Here is a 16,264-nt window from a genome sequence, read left to right on the forward strand (position 1 = left end):
CTCCACAGTTAAGCACGCTTGAGCCAAAGGCGATCTGGGATGGGTGACCTCCCGAGAAGTCCTGGTTATCGGGTGCAAGCCCTGGAAGTGATGATTGACGCTATGTGATTCATATAACTAGTTTAAATCCCATTTCTTCACCGTTGTGAGCATCACCCGATGCAATGAGTGCTAAGTGGACTATTCAAAAATCATGAGAAATTAGTCAGTTACGACTACCTCTCATGGAAATGGTCATAGATGAATGACTTTCTTAACGCAGTTGAATCCCAAAAAATGATATCTAATATAATGCACTGTGAAAGACCCTCAATACTTAAATTAATAAAGTTATTTGAAAGAGCTCGTGTAGGAAGATGGCAAAAATGACTAATGCTAAGTTTGAGGTGGAGAAGTTCACTGGGAAGAATAATTTTGCATTGTGGAAACTGTAAGGAATTTGCTGGTGCAACAAGGGTTGCACAAAGATTTAGATGGGGTTAAAAAGAAACATGTTGGCATGACAGAATTGGATTAGGAGGACTTGGATGTCTGAGCTCTTAGTACCATCGGGTTGTGCCTGGCAAATGAAGTTATCTTCAACATTGTTGAAGAAACCTCAACAACACCTGTTGGCATGACAGATTTGGATTAGGAGGACTTGGATGTCTGAGCTCTCAGTACCATCAGGTTGTGCCTGGCAGATGAAGTTATCTTCAACATTGTTGAAGAAACCTCAACAACAGCTTTGTGGGTAAAATTGGAAACACTGTATATGACCAAATATTTAACCAACAAAATTTATTTGAAGAGGAAATTGTATAGCCTTTGGATGAGAGAGGGTACTAAAATTGCAAAACACTTAAAATGTTTCCAATACACTTATTTTCCAATTGTCAGAGATGGATGTTAAATTTCAAGAAGAAGATAAAGTTATTACCTTGGTGTGTTCCTTGCCCGAGTATTGGGATCACTTTGTGACTTCTATTAGTTTGAGTACAACCGAATCGTTGGAATTTGATTCTGTTGTGGGAGCTCTGTTATCTGAAGAAGTACAGAGTAAGTCTAGCATTGTAACGTTCGCACCAGAAGCCATGGTAACCAAAGGTCGATCCAAGGAAAGAGGGGAGAAAGCAAGAATTTCTTCTAGATAAAAATCAAAAGGCAAGAATTGTAAAGCCAAATGTTGGTACTGCAACAAAATAGGCCATCTCAAGAAAGAATGTTGGAAAAGAAAGGGGTTCGTTGAAAACCCAAAGAAGGAAGAAAATCAAGTTGAGTTAGGTATGATTGATGAAGTTTTATTTGTTGAATTAGATATGGTAGATGAAGCTTTGCCTGTTTGCAATGTTTTTCAGAATTATGAAAATTGGTTGTTAGATTCTGGTTCTTCTCCTCACATGAGTCCAGAAATTGGTTCACTTCATATCAAGCTATGAATGGTAGCTTTGTGTTCTTGGGTAATAATGTATCTTGTTAGACTGTTGGGATGGGAAATGTCAAAATTAAAATGTATGATGATACAATTAGAACATTGACTGATGTTACACATGTACCTGATGTTATCTCAAAATCAACCCCTGAAAGGCTGCTTATTAGGTAGACCTTGAGTAACTGTTTTAAACCTACTTTTGGCTGAGGCTTAGCCTCCCCAACCTGAGAGGGCTCTCTCACAATGATTAAAGATTTTGATAATGAATAAGATGGCTAACTCTATGAAACAAATGAAGAAGTGTAAATGGTGGAAACACAATTAGAAAATATCCATTGGGCTTATGGAGTCAAAATCGTTTTTAGTATAACAATAATGTTAGCCTTACATAGAAGTCAAGGCATCTAGAATTCAACACCTTTAGAACCCACCAGGAACATATAGGACAACACAGTTTATAAATGTATGAAGGAAATTAGAGCACAATCAGTGATTTCTAAGTAATCACACATTCATACCACTGCAAATACTGAGAAGAGGACAATACAAGACATTTTGAACATTGAATTCCTTCTGATTCCTGAGAAGCAAAGCCAAATACTGTATTACTAAAATAGAGTCTTACACAAAGCACAATATTCAAGTTTCTCTGAAATTTTCCAACCCTTTTGTACATCAGATTTTTTGCTATATATAGAGCTCTTTACATAACTGAGATTCCTCCTCCAGCATGAGGGGAACTCGAATTCTTCCTATTATGACACCTATTGACACTTTAAACTAACTATTAAATGCAATTGACTAATAACTCGAAGTTCTAGAGACCTAAAACAATTAGGAGTATAACTCCACGTCATGTTGGTAGTAGCATTTATTACAATCCAAACTCGTTATCTAACAAATGGCCTTCTTCAGTTTAGCTTTGGTGGAGGTTTGAAATTCCTTGCTGGCCCTTGATGCCTCATCCCTTTACTGCTCCTGGAAACTAGGAAACTGCTCCTGTTTTTCTGCTTTTGGTCTCCATAAGGATCTTCAAAATAAATTATCCTGTTGTTCTTCTTAATTACACAAAAATGTATTGGACTACCTTGTTTTTCATGCACTGTAGACCTTGCCCATATACACGTGTGAAGACAAAACCTCTTTAATGCTGCCTAAAGCATCATGAACAATACTAGCTATGAATAATGACCATTTTTATAACACATAGCTTTAGAGTTCATATATGTCTTTCCTCTGCTTGTTTTGCTCTTGCTGGATGCTTACACTTTGTAAATGATCCTCTTCAGAAACTCATTTTCAAAAAGGTTTCCCTTTTGTCTCTCCAAATTGGTCAACTAAATCATAATATTTAGCTACAGCAGTTTCATAGCGCGTTGTGCATTAGGCATCACCTACAGTAATTTCGTAGCGCGCTACGAAACTGCTGTGTAATTTCAAAAACACAGTTTTAATGCCAAAATTTGACTGTCTTGAGCTTTCTTTTTCTTGAAATGTCTTTTTCATCTACCATGAAGCTATTCAAAACTGAATGCAGAGACACCATTCTTCAAGGAAAACTTCAAAAAGGTAAATTATCAAAATTTAGGACTTAGCCTTACTTGCTATGTGATTTTCCTTAGCTAAGGAAGTCCTTCCCGCTGGCTTAGTTGTATCTTCAAATCCTCGATTTGCCTCTTCATATTTTTGATCCCAGCTCTCAGTCTTGTATTGACTTTTCTGATGTATTTTGCTTCCTTTATTGCAGGAACTGACTAGGTGTAGTATTGAGCATGACAGTTGACCACCTCGGGTATTGAAATCATTTTGTCTTCCCACAGAGCCTCCATTTTATTAAAATGAGCTTCCTTGATTGCATGTTTCCTTGAGGTTTTTCTTAATTTGGCAATTTCAAGATTTGCTAACTTCAATTTCTTTTTCAACTCTTCAATACTACATTCCTCTTGAAAGATAACTACCTTACCTCTATCGTTTTTATGCAGATAAGATGATGTTTCTGATGAAGTCACAGGTCCTTCATGAGATTTTTCTACCTCCTCTGTTTCACTTGCTTCTGGCAGCTCCTCTTGTACCTCTTTTGAATGCCTCGTCACAGGTCTTCTTGGCTTAAAGACAAATTTAGAAACCTGATCATCAAATTTGAGCTTTTTAGAGGCTTTGGCCCTTTGGGTTTTGTCTTTACCTGATTCTATCAAGTCTGCTCGAACCAGAGGAGATTCTTCAATATCAATAGCTTGAAGCAAGTCATTCAGACTTCCCTTTGAAACCGGGCTTTCCTCAGTAACCACTGTCTTGCCTTTTTCTTTAGCTAACTAGCTCCTGGTTATTCTTCTCTGGACTGCTTCACCTGTAGATTGCTCATGTACACCCTCTTTGATCTGAGCTTTCTCTTTCTGTGACTGTTGGGGTGTGTCTTGGATTACTAGTGGTCTTGTGGGCTCCTTTACCTATTTCCTAGCCTTCAATTTCACAAATCTCCTCGATCTTGTTTCTGCATGATGACTAACTGCTGGTGGAGAACTCTTCGTAGCCTGAGAATTGAGACCAGTTTCATTCTTGAAGCCAGACATAAACATGAACATGGACCATTCCCTATCTATTTTCTAGAGCTCATGCAAAACAATCAATTTGACTAAGCCGTGATGAAACAACAAGGTTTCACAGGCTTCCTTCTTCAACTGAACCTTGTCACACATTTTTCCTAGGCTACGAAACAAATAGAAAGGAAAATCAAGAGATATCTTTCCAGTGAAATGAAGCAGAAGCTTGAAGTGGTAGGAATACACCTTATGATACCTCCCTTCGCAGGGGAAGTACCTCTGTATGCAGGAAAGTAAATTAGCATATGAATCTTTGACAAAACTCTTGGGCACTGACTTGTTTAAGTCTTAATCAATGAACTCCGGTTTCAGAAATTCCTTGCAGGGGGTCATATCATACTTGAAATTTTTAAACCATCTTTCCTGTGCCCTTGGAATCTCGGTGACTGTAGATATAACCTCTGGAGAGATTGGCAATTCAAGCACCCCAACTTTCGAATTCAGTCCTGTGAAATTTAAAGCAAATTCCCTGGTGACTTGCATATGGCCTCCTTGAAGTTTTTCGCAAAACCTCCAATAGCCAACCTGTTTGAAGGCTTGTTCAACTTCATTATTCTTTAGGATGATATCTAAACCCTCGGGTTCATTCCTCGGACATCTGCTTGACCTATGATCTTTTCTTTCTGCAGGCCCCTCCATGAAATTCCAGCAAAATGAAACTTTGAAAAAACTTGCACTGTCTTAATCTCGATCACTGCCTCACTTGAAAGCTGCCTCGCTTGAAAACTGCCTCGCTTGATCTTCAAGGAATTCTAATTGAACGCTTGCCAATTTTCTCCTCATGCATGAACCCAAACATAATTATGACTGTGATTACTTGGCTTCTTTTTGAAACTTGCAACCTGAGCGTACCAAGACATTTAACGACCCTAATGATGAGGATAAGCGGTTGAATGTGATAGGCAAAGTGTATGGACTGACAATTGATGATGTAAAGATAACGATTTTGATAGATTTGACAGCTGGATGAGATCTGCTACGGATTTGCACGAACCCTCGATTTCGTAGCGCAGCCAGTGCAAATTCTGGGTTTTGCGCTATGAAAACACCTAGACTGGGTTTTGCGCTACGAAAACTCCTAGACAGTTTCGTAGCGCATAAGAACCTTGAAACAAGTTTTGACATATGGAGTTTATGTGTGATATGAGACCAATGATAGACAAGTACAGAGAATTGACCCCTTTTGACCATACCAACAAGACTCTATTAAAAATCTTAGACTCTAAAACAACATGGAAAAACCAGACCAAGACTGACACCAATCTTTTGAAAAAAACTAATGCTCCAAATTTGAAATTTTTCTTAAGTGATAACACCTGATTTAAGAAATAGTTTGATTTATTTGGGAGTATTGGACTCGAAAAGTTACAAATTTACAGGTCAAAATGGAGTGTTGAAAGTTTCAAAGGGCACTATGTTTGTGATGGAGGAAGAGAAGATCATAAATATTTACAGACTTACAGGAAGTACTCAGGTCAGTGAGGCGGCGACTGTGTTTGAGAAGGAAAAAGAAGATACTTGTCTATGGCATCAGCGGCTGGGTCACATGAACGAGAAGGGTCTTCAGGTACTGATGAATCGAAAATTGCTTCCTAATTTTAAATCCTTAAGTTTAGATTTTTGCAAACATTGTGTATATGGAAAACAATGTAAACATAAATTTAAAACTGGAAGTCATAATAGTAAAGAAATTTTGGACTATATTCCTTCTAATCTTTGGGGAACATATCCTATTGTATCTTATGGAGGTGCATTATAGTTCTTAACATTTACTGATGATTTCTCCGGGAAAGTATGGGTTTATATGATGAAAAGAAAAGTTGATGTATTTTTTTTTTAAACAATTTAAATCTATGGTGGAAAAGAAAACAAGAAAATCAATTAAATGTTTAGGAATTGACAATGGAAGTGAATTTACTTCCTTAGAATTTGAACAATATTGCAAGGATGAAGGAATTGTTAGACATAAAACTGTTGTTTATACTCCTCAGCAAAATGGCATTGTTGAACGTATGAATCAGACTCTTATGGAAAGAGCCAGAAGCATGATCAACAATGCTAACCTACAAAAGGAGTTATGGGCAGAAGCAGTATCTACTACTTGTTATTTGGTAAACAGATCACCTTCAGTTGCCATTAATTGTAAAATTCCTGAAGAAGTTTGGTCGAGTTAGTCTTGTGATTATTCACATTTAAGAATTTTTTGTTGTGATGCCTATGCTCTTATTCCAAAGAATCAACGTTCAAAGTTAGACCCAAAAGAAAAATGTTATGTCTTTGTTGGGTATGACTATGCAGTGAAAGGATACAGGTTGTGGGATCCTTCTTCATGAAAAATAGTCATTAGTAGAGATGTAACATTTGATGAATCCTCTCTTCTAAAATTAGATGTTGTAAAAGTTGAACAGGAACAGGTATCATCGAATCAACAAGTTCAGTTGGATTCTAAACCTTTTTTGGAAATTCAAAAGGAAGGAGAGACTTCTAAAGAAAAAGGTGAAGAATATGCAAAGGAAACTGTAGAAGTTCAAGGACCAGTTCAACAACCATCACTCTAAGGAGATCTATAAGGGAGAGAAGAACACCCAAAAGGTATGAAGATTATGCTTCATCTAGTGCATTGATTACTGAAGATGGGGAGCCTTCTTTTTATCAAGAAGCAGTGAATGATGCATATAACAAAAAGTGGAAAAAGGTTGTGGAAGAAAAAATGGATTCCTTAGCCAAGAACAAAACCTGGGATCTTGTAGAACTTCCTGAAGGGAGAAGTGTTGTCAGATGCAAATGGGTCTTCAAATTGAAGAGAAATGTTGATGGAAGTATCGAAAGATATAAGATGATGCTAGTAGCAAAAGGGTATTCTTAGGTTTAAGGTATTGACTTTCATGAAAAAATTTCACCAGTCATAAAACTTGTTTCTATTCGAACTTTGTTAGGACTAACTGCATTACTTGATCTTGAGTTAGAACAGTTAGATGTTAAAACAACTTTTCTTCATGTAGATTTGGGTGAAGAGGTTTTTATGAAACAATTGGAAGGTTTTGTACAAGATCGCAACAGAAGATTAGCTTGCAATCTCAGGAAATCATTGTATGGCTTGAAGTAGTCTCCAAGGAAATGGTACAAGAAGTTTGATTCCTTCATCGTGAGCCATAACTTTACTAGAAGTGACTATGATCATTGTGTGTACTTTAAAAGTTTTAATGGCATATTCATTATATTGGTCTTATATATTGACGATATGCTTACTACGAGCAAAAGCATGGAAGAGATCAACAGGTTAAAGGCTCAAATCTCTAGGACATTTGATATGAAGGATCTTGGAGTGGAAAAACATATCTTGGGCATGGAGATACACAGAGACATGAAAAATGGTAAACTCTAGTTATCATAGCAAAAGTATGTGGAGAAAGTACTTGAAAAGTTCGGTATGAACAATGTGAAACTTGTTAATGTTCCATTAGCTTCCCATTTTAAGTTTTATTCAGGTTTGAGTCCTAGAACTAATGAAGAAAAGAAGTACATGTCTCGTGTACCATATGAAAATGCGGTAGGAAACTTAATGTATGCGATGGTATCTACAAGGCCTAACGTTTCACATGCAATTGAAGTTGTCAGCAAGTTCATGGCAAATCCGGGAGAAGAACATTGGCAAGCAGTGAAATGGGTGTTTTAGTATTTAAGAGGCACAAGTGACCATTGCATCATCTTTAATGGTAGTGAAGATTCAATATGTGGATATGTGGATGTTGATTATGCAAGTGATTTGGACAAGAAGAGATCTACTATAGGATGTGTCTTTACTCTTGCAGGTGGGACAATTAGCTGGATGTCAAAGCTTCAAGAAACAATTACTTTATCTACTATTGAAGTAGAGTATATAGATGCATCAAATGCCTATAAAGAGGCAATCTAGTTGAAAGGTCTCCTTGATGAGATTGGAAGGATGCAAGAGAAAATGAATGTGTTCTGTGATAGCCAGAGTGTTATTCATTTGGCCACAAATCTAGCTTATCATAGCAAGACTAAGCACATTTGATGTAAGGTACCATTTTGTAAGACATGTGATCGATGGCGTAAAGTAGCTCTGAAGAAGGTCCATACACAGGAGAATCGTGCAGACATGTTCACAAAGCCAGTTTTAGTAGAGAAGTTGCGATGGTTTTTGGCTTCTCTTGCCTTGCAGAAGAGATGATGAATGGGCATCGACAAGGTATTAGGAAAATTATTGTTAAGGTGGAGATTGTTGAAAAATGACAACAATTAATGTAAATGATGTAATTATCTGGGTAAATCTATTTTTACCATTCAGTCAGTTTTTGTAACGAAAGGAAGTTATGTAACAAAAGAGCCCATTAATTGGTGATCGCCCAAGAGGCTTGTTGTAACTTGGAGTCTTTTTTAGCAATAAGGATTCCAATCCCTTGCTCCATGGAGGTTTCCTTAACACATTGTCAGGATTTTACCACGTAAATTCTTGTGTTAATTTGTGTGATTCAGTTTCCCATTTTTATGCATTTCTTTCTTGTTTGAATCTTAATGACTTTGTTAGCACTCCTTAGTGTCCCAAGGCTGAGAAAGGAGACCGACAGAGGTAACCATAAACCAACTTTGGATCTGGTAGCTAGCCCTACCAAATCAAGGAGGGCCCTCTCTTATTTGGTATGGCTAGCTACCAAATCCAAAGTTGGTTTGTGGTTACCTCCGTCGGTCTCCTTTCTCAGTCTTGGGACACTGACGAGTGCTAACATTTTTGGTGACCATACTAGGGAACAAAGTGTCAAATCTTCCCCGGGAAGATCATGTTAAACGCACACATGGGCAGCAACAGAATATGAAAGATAAAACATGAAAGTACATTTTTTATTAACAAATGATATACATTTATAGTACATGGTTTGACCGTTGGGTTCCACATCCCAAGGTCTCTTGGACTTCCTTAGTCTATTCCGCTTCCACACTAACCCATAGAGGATTAGGTGTCCAACAGATAATAAAAGTTTAGATTTCATTTGTTGATGGTGGACAATGGTTAGACACATATGAAGGTTGAACCATTCAGCTGGCGACTCCAACTTGATCCAAAGACTCCACTGGCAATAGGATTTAGAAATCGAGATGAATTCTATATCTCAAAGGTATGTTCCTTTAAAATGAGATCACATTCTAGGTTTTCCTAACCGTGTTCCTTGTGTAGATTGGCAGACTTATTTGTCTAAGTTCAAAGATGAGAAAGGAGATGATGTTGCTCTACATCTCGTTAAATTTCACATGCATGTGCGTAAGCTAAAGGTTCAATTTCCTGAAGATTGTATGATGAAGATGTTCATGGTAACCTTAGAAGGAAAAGCACAATCTTGGTATGAAGGTCTTCCATCTGCTAGTATTTATTCTCTTAAATATTTTCATTCAACATTTTTTGAAAAATATAGAGAGTCTCATCCTTCTTTGTCATTGGTTGAGGATTGTTGTGAACATTTTGAGGTTTTCATTCAAAATCTAGAGAATTCTTATGGTGATGAAGAGTTCATGGATGAAGAGATCCTGGAGGCTTTGTATGAGAACCCTTTCCATCACCAAGAAGAACATGTGTCTTCTCCCTTGGATGAAAGTGAAATTGAGCAGGATCTCAATGATGACATTAAACAACTTGTAGGCATTTCAGAAGAACAAGGGAACGTTCAGCCCTATTTTAATGAAGAGTCGGTGCTTATGTATGATAGTCATGTTCCATCCTGTGAGTTTGATGAATCTTTGCAGCAGACTTGTCAGTCTTTTGATGATCAAAGATATGAGGATAGTCATCCATATCTCTCTTCATATTGTTCTTTCTCTGGGTTTTTATTTCAAGATCAGATTTGTGAAGACCAAGATGAGGTTTTTGATGAAATTAATGAACAAGTATCTCTAGACATTCACCACTCATATGTCTCTCCAGCTCATCCATTTTCTGAAGCACTATTTCAAGGGAAAATTCGTGCAAATCATAATTTTGAATTGGCATGTGTGGAGGTTCTAGACAATGTAATTACGACAGAGAATAATCATCAAATATTGCAAGAAGATTATGAAGAGGAGAGCAACGATAAACAAGAGGTTGTTTTAGAGCCTCTTGCACATGATGATCTTCCTCCAAGATCAGAAAATGAAGAGTTTGTTGAAGAAGAGCAGTTTGTCCCGGATCCTATGGATGTGCACATTTTTTCTATTGATAATATGGCTGCCTCAAACACAAATTTTCAAGAACAAATTTCCCTTTCTCCTGATGCAAATGAAAAACTTCATGAACATATTTTCTTCTTTCATCTTGACAAAAATTTTGCATTGGAAAATGAGGGGTGTCCTTGTATTTCTGCTGACTTTCAAGACATGGTAATGTTCCAGATTATTGAAGACTCTATTGCCAATTTTTTGTAGCCATCAGGGAAGATGAATTTTCTTGTATTTATGGATCATGAGCATGTGTTCAATGGATGCTTAGAGTTGCCTATATTTTGTTTTTTTGCCTGCTCAAGGAAAGTACGAGTAGGATTCAAGTAAGTAGCCATTTGCTGGATTGGTTACACTGGAGGGATCATATTGCATGGTTGTATATATATCTTTAGTAGGTGGTGGTAATCATCAAGATTTGAAGCCCGAGGTGAAGGCCCTAAGACCCTAATGGTATGTTGCCATGTGTAAGTTAGTTTAGTTAGTAGCCAAGTTTTTCAGTCAATTCAAGTTAGTTTCAATTTTTCTTAAGTTTAGTTAGTTATTCCTTTGAGTGTCAAGTGTTTTATTTTGACTCCATCACTCAATGGATGAGGCTACCTGGTCTACGATGTTCTTGACACCTCTTAAAGGAGATGCCATCCCCAGTTGGAGTCGATGTTAGTGTTTATGAGTCACCAATGATAAAATGTACTCTTTCCTTTTGATTGATAGGGTCATTAGGTAAAATTGTTATATTTTCAAATAATTTTTAAATTAAAATTTGATCATTGGTCAGTGTCTAGGTCTTATTACTACTCCCTCCATGCTCGTGGTCATAAAATGTTGTCATGGTCTTGTCATCACTCCTTGTGATAGGTCACCGGAAGAGTGTTTTGGTCATCATTGAAGGTCATCATATCATTATCATGCATACTACAAAGGTTCAAAGGTCTTTAATCATGGTCTTACATATGCATTTGGTGTCATCATTTAGGTTATGGTCTAGGTTTCCACTTCATTTGTCATCATAATTCCATTCATTTAAAGCAAAAGGAGTCATGTTCATCATTTGAGTCATCATTAAAGGGAGTTAGCAGCTTAGGAACAAAAGGAATAAAGGTAATGGTAGCATTTCATTTCAGATAAGATCATGCTGCAGTTACATCACATCATTTCTCAGAAAGATCAATGATGTCACCTCCATGACTTAAACAAAAATCGACCTCCAGCTTATAAAATACCATTCAAAGCATTCAAATTGTTCATTTCACTTTCATAAGAGCTCTCTCCACCATCTAATTGTATTCCAACCTTCAGAGCAACCAAATTTTTCCTTGAAATCCTAAATTACCCTCCTACACTACACTTTTCCTCCTACGCTATGCTTCTGGTATCCAATGTTGCATTTTCAAATTGGAGGCAAAGCAACCATCCACAAGGTTTCATCTCAGAAATTCAGGGCTTTCAATACCTCTTGGACAAGTAAGGATTAGTTGACACTCTTCTCTTTCATCTATCTTCTAGAAAAGACAAATTGCAATGAAATTCCCTCTCCTAGGGTTTCACTGCGTTTTTCATTTCCATGTGAATTTGTGTCAAATCAGTGGTAAAAACCTAGGTTTCCTTCTCCCATACACTCATCTACACCTTTCATACTTCCCTAAACACTTCCCTCACCTATTCTTCTTCATCTCCTACATTTCCTGCAAACCCTAGCCTAGGCTGCCCCATTGACAGTTCCCTAGTCTAGGACTGTGTTTTTGTCATTTTCACACCTTCCCCCCACTATTTTTAAGAATTCTCACTTTCCTACACTCCCTAACATCTATCCCTATCCCCTAAAATTTTCCCATAAATTTACACACTCCCTAACCCCTCCATTCCATTCCTTCAACACCACAATCACTTGTCCCCTGTTTTGCAGTCATACCCTATCCCTTTCCTTCTGTTGTAGGAAAAACCCAACACCCCCCATTATTTCAAATAATAGGGACCATTTCCATTAATTTTTGGCTAAGCATCTTTTATGATTTTCATTAAAGTTAATTGTCTTACAATTTATCATTTTTTCATTTTTGTCGGATTTATGTTTTGATTGTTTAATTGAATCCAAATTGTCACAAGCTTTCCATCGATACTTGTTTCGACTCCTTTGGTTAACCAGTTTGTAAATGACACTCCTTTGACGTTTGATCGTTTTCTCGCCTAGACTAAAAATATAAATAAATGTATACAATCTTGATTTTTCGCAGCTAATTAAGTTCAATAGTCATTCATTGTAAATATTGACTCTTATTTAGTTTTTACTAATATTTTTTCATTTTTTCACTAACAGTCCTACAAAATGACCCAGCTAAATCATACAACGGATGAAAATGTGTTTCAGAATCTTGGTAATTTACTCCAATTTATTATTTTAAAACAAGTTGCAAAGACTGGATTCTCAAAATTGTAAAATGGTTGAAGTCAAATTTGTAGGATGGTTAATTAACGTGGCCCCACTTCACCTTCCCTTCCAAAATCCTGATCTAAAAAAATGCGATCAAAAAATTACAATTTAAAAAATATTGTGATCAAAATTTGCGATGCGATATTGCAATTATGATACATTGCAAATCACATATTGCAAATAAAATTGTTTGTTTGTTTGTTTTTTTTGTTTTGTTTTGTTTTTTTTTTTTTTTATGCACTTATATTTAAAATTTGTGATGGTGTGATTTTAGAAAAATGCGAGAGGTAAAAAAGTTTTAATACAAAGTTTTACACTCCTTATGACTCTCGGGCCTACGTCACCTCATCATCACCCTCCACCTCATTATTCATCTCTTCACCTCTCCTCACCTCAGGTAAGCCTCCTTATCACTCCACTCCTCCATAAACTCCCTCCTCTCCTTCATTAAAAGACTCCTCACCTCTTCACGTAATATTTTTTTAATAATGGTTTGTTAAATGAATAATGTTTTATTCTAATGGTTTGTTAAATGAATAATGATTGATTTCAATGGTTTGTTTAAAATATTAAAATATAATATTATGTTATAATATAATATAATTATATAATTATAATCCATATTATAATTTTAATACAATTCAGATTATAATATAAGTATTATATAATAATATTTTAATTATTAAATTTTGTTTAATCTTGTTTAATTAAAATCATAATAAATTAATAGCATAATTACAATTAATTAGTATTAATTAATTAATATTAGCATTCTAAGTTAGGATTAGAATTTAATTAAAAACTCTAATTTTTAGCCGAGGCAAAAGAAATTCTAAAACTCTAGCAATTTTGATATATCAGCTTTATAAGCTCATAAATGAAGTTTTACTTGGCTAAATGAGGACCAAGACGGCTCATTGGAAAGATAAAATCATGGAGAAAATTCCTGAAGTAGTTTCATTTCTAAATTTGATCATTTATTGGGTCTAAAATCCAGCAGAAGTTCATGCTCCAAATTTTTAACAAAATCAATTTGCTGAGTTTTATTTTTTGCATTCTCGTTTGCCCACGACTTCTTCTGAGTGCAGACTGATTCGTAAATAATATCCTTGACTAACTAAATCATCACAGACATCAATAGAAAGCTTAGGTTTCCTTTTCAATTATTTATTTAATTAAATTTGATTGGATTTCTTTTAATTCCAGATTTAACATTTTGATTTTATTTTTTGTATTTTAATTTTGTTTTGCAGAAAAAATATATGAAGAGAGGAAGAGAAAAGAATCTCAAACAATGAGAAAGCTCCAACAATAGAAGAATGGAATTTTAAATCAATGAAAATTGATGGAATAGATTTATTCCTCAACAAACTTTCTTATTTTGAATTCCTATGTAAATATTATAAATAACAGATTGTAGAATGTAATAAGGGCTTCTCTCCTCTGCAATTGTGGAATTCTAAAAGCACTTATGTAATAGGAATTTAGAGTTGTAGGTGGGAGGAGATAAAATCTCAGATCTGGGGATTATTGAGGATTTTTCTTTTGCATTCTGAATTATGTATGATGGGCAGAGTTTGCACTTCTGCAACTCTTGTTGTAACAACAGAAATTTAGGCAATGTAAAGGACTGTCGAAGACCAGAGCCAGAGAAATGGATTCAAAAAATTGGTATTTCTAATACTATTGTTTTAAATATTAGTTTCATTTTATGATGGCAGGAATGTATCGTTTTATTCATAGTTTTGCACTATTGTCAGTATGAGTAATTTGTCTCGATCACATGTTATTATTTATCTCTGCTCTTATGGGTTGAATTCTGCTTTCTGAGTAACTATTTACTTAGAAATATGTCTTTTAATACTGGTTTAACAAATAGTGATATGGTGTGAACTACTTCCTCATATTATTGTTTAATTATTTGAATTACTAATTTGACAATTGATACCATTTTGTGAACTACTTCTTAAATGTTGTTGGTTGATTATTTCAGTTAAGAGGTCTCTAAATAGAATGTGTTTTGGTATTCATAATGTCAGTTAATTGAACTAATTCGTTATCTTGATATTCGTTATAAACCAGACATATTTAAATCCCAATCATTTAAATATCTTGCTCTTAGTTGGGTTAGATCTATATCTGCTTAATTGAGATAGGATTAGGATTTAGTTCCATTTTGCTTACATTATAAAATAAGTTTGCATTTGGATTTAACTTTACATTCTTATAAGTCCTCTTCCCAAAGAGGCAAACGTTAGTTATGGCTTCGTTGAGCCTCAGATTAGTTTAAGGATCACTTTCTTGCCTGATCATCAAGAGGGTTGATATGATGTCTCTTCTCCATTGGTGGATGAAAGTTATATTGTAAGCCATTTTAGAGATTGAGAGAAGGTAATTGGACATAGTTGAACCAGTTGGAACCACCATTCCAAATGGAAAAGGAGATGCTTTAAGGTCCGGACCGGGTGGTCATCCCTAATGTTGTTGTAGCGAATTTCGAGGCTTCAACATTTTTGGCACTAGAAGGAGGGCCTATAACTTGTTGTCTATTGGAGTCTTTGTATTCTAACATTTTATTTATCACGATGGCTCCTCTTAAACTTCCAATTTGGAGTTGTATCTGTTGTAGCATGCATTTTTTGTTACCTTTAATATTCATGTTTCATTCAAAAATCACTTGAAAATATCTTTAAAAAGAGATAAAAGCAAGATGAAGAAGTGACATAGCGGAATCACTAAAAGAATTGTAAAAGAATTGGCCCTGGAGTAGCCAAAGTTGCTATACAAACAAAACAAGTCATTATATAAATGGTTATATGGAGCTAGATCCTCTCTCTCTCTCTCTCTCTCTCTCTCTCTCTCTCTCTCTCTTATATATATTATATATAAGTGCATATCGAAATGAGAAAGAAATAAAGAAATATATTGGATTTACAAAGGAAACAAGTGTTAAAGTGTTAACATCGGACCCGAAATATATATGTCGCGTTAAAAGTTCGGTGGGTCCGCAATGATTATGACGATTGGTTCCGTTGACAAGCGCTGATTGCAATTTGCGATTGGGTTTCGGACCCAATATTATATATGCCATGTTTTATAATGTCAGCGGGTCCGAAATAACAAAGAGAGCTTATTATATATGTATGTGATCCCGCCGATCGTGATTTGCGATAAGGGCCGGACCCGAATATATCTATATATATTATATATATATATATTATATATATATATATATTATATTATATAATGTGTTTAATAACTCTGGCGGGTCCGCAAAGCCTTTTATGCATGTATGTTGGTTCCTTTGCCGATTGCAATGAGCGATGGGGATTCCAGACCCGATAGTTTATATGCTATATTTTATAACTCAACACATCCGTCTTATTGCGGGTTGTAAAGGTTTTTATTGATATATCATTTGAAATGGGCCGATTGCGATTTGCGATGGGAAGTCAGAAGGCTGTTGAAAAGGCGGATCTGATAGATTTATTAAACAGAGTTAATTCCTTTCAGTTCCGCTTGGCGTGTTTTGTGATGATTTCGTGTGTAAGCAGAAAAATTAGTGTTAAAGCCGAATTTGAAGAAAACGCAATTGGTCGGGTTTCTTGGTGT

General features: G+C 35.7%; 1 protein-coding gene across 1 annotated transcript in view; it reads left to right on the plus strand.

The window, feature by feature from the left end:
* Window positions 1–881: 881 nt before the first annotated feature.
* The window catches only part of LOC149162915 (peptidyl-tRNA hydrolase, mitochondrial-like), a 131,277-nt gene continuing 115,894 nt past the window's right edge, over window positions 882–16,264 (plus strand). The window contains exons 1-2 of the mRNA XM_089435307.1: window positions 882–1,038; window positions 1,297–1,395. Coding sequence (XP_089291433.1) covers window positions 882–1,038; window positions 1,297–1,395 — 256 coding nt within the window. The remainder of the gene's footprint in view (window positions 1,039–1,296; window positions 1,396–16,264) is intronic.

This window comes from Pinus tabuliformis, chromosome 5_2 (assembly GCF_031772625.1).
Source record: "Pinus tabuliformis cultivar Carrire ecotype Pingquan chromosome 5_2, CPIR1, whole genome shotgun sequence".
Classification (NCBI taxonomy): domain Eukaryota; kingdom Viridiplantae; phylum Streptophyta; class Pinopsida; order Pinales; family Pinaceae; genus Pinus; species Pinus tabuliformis.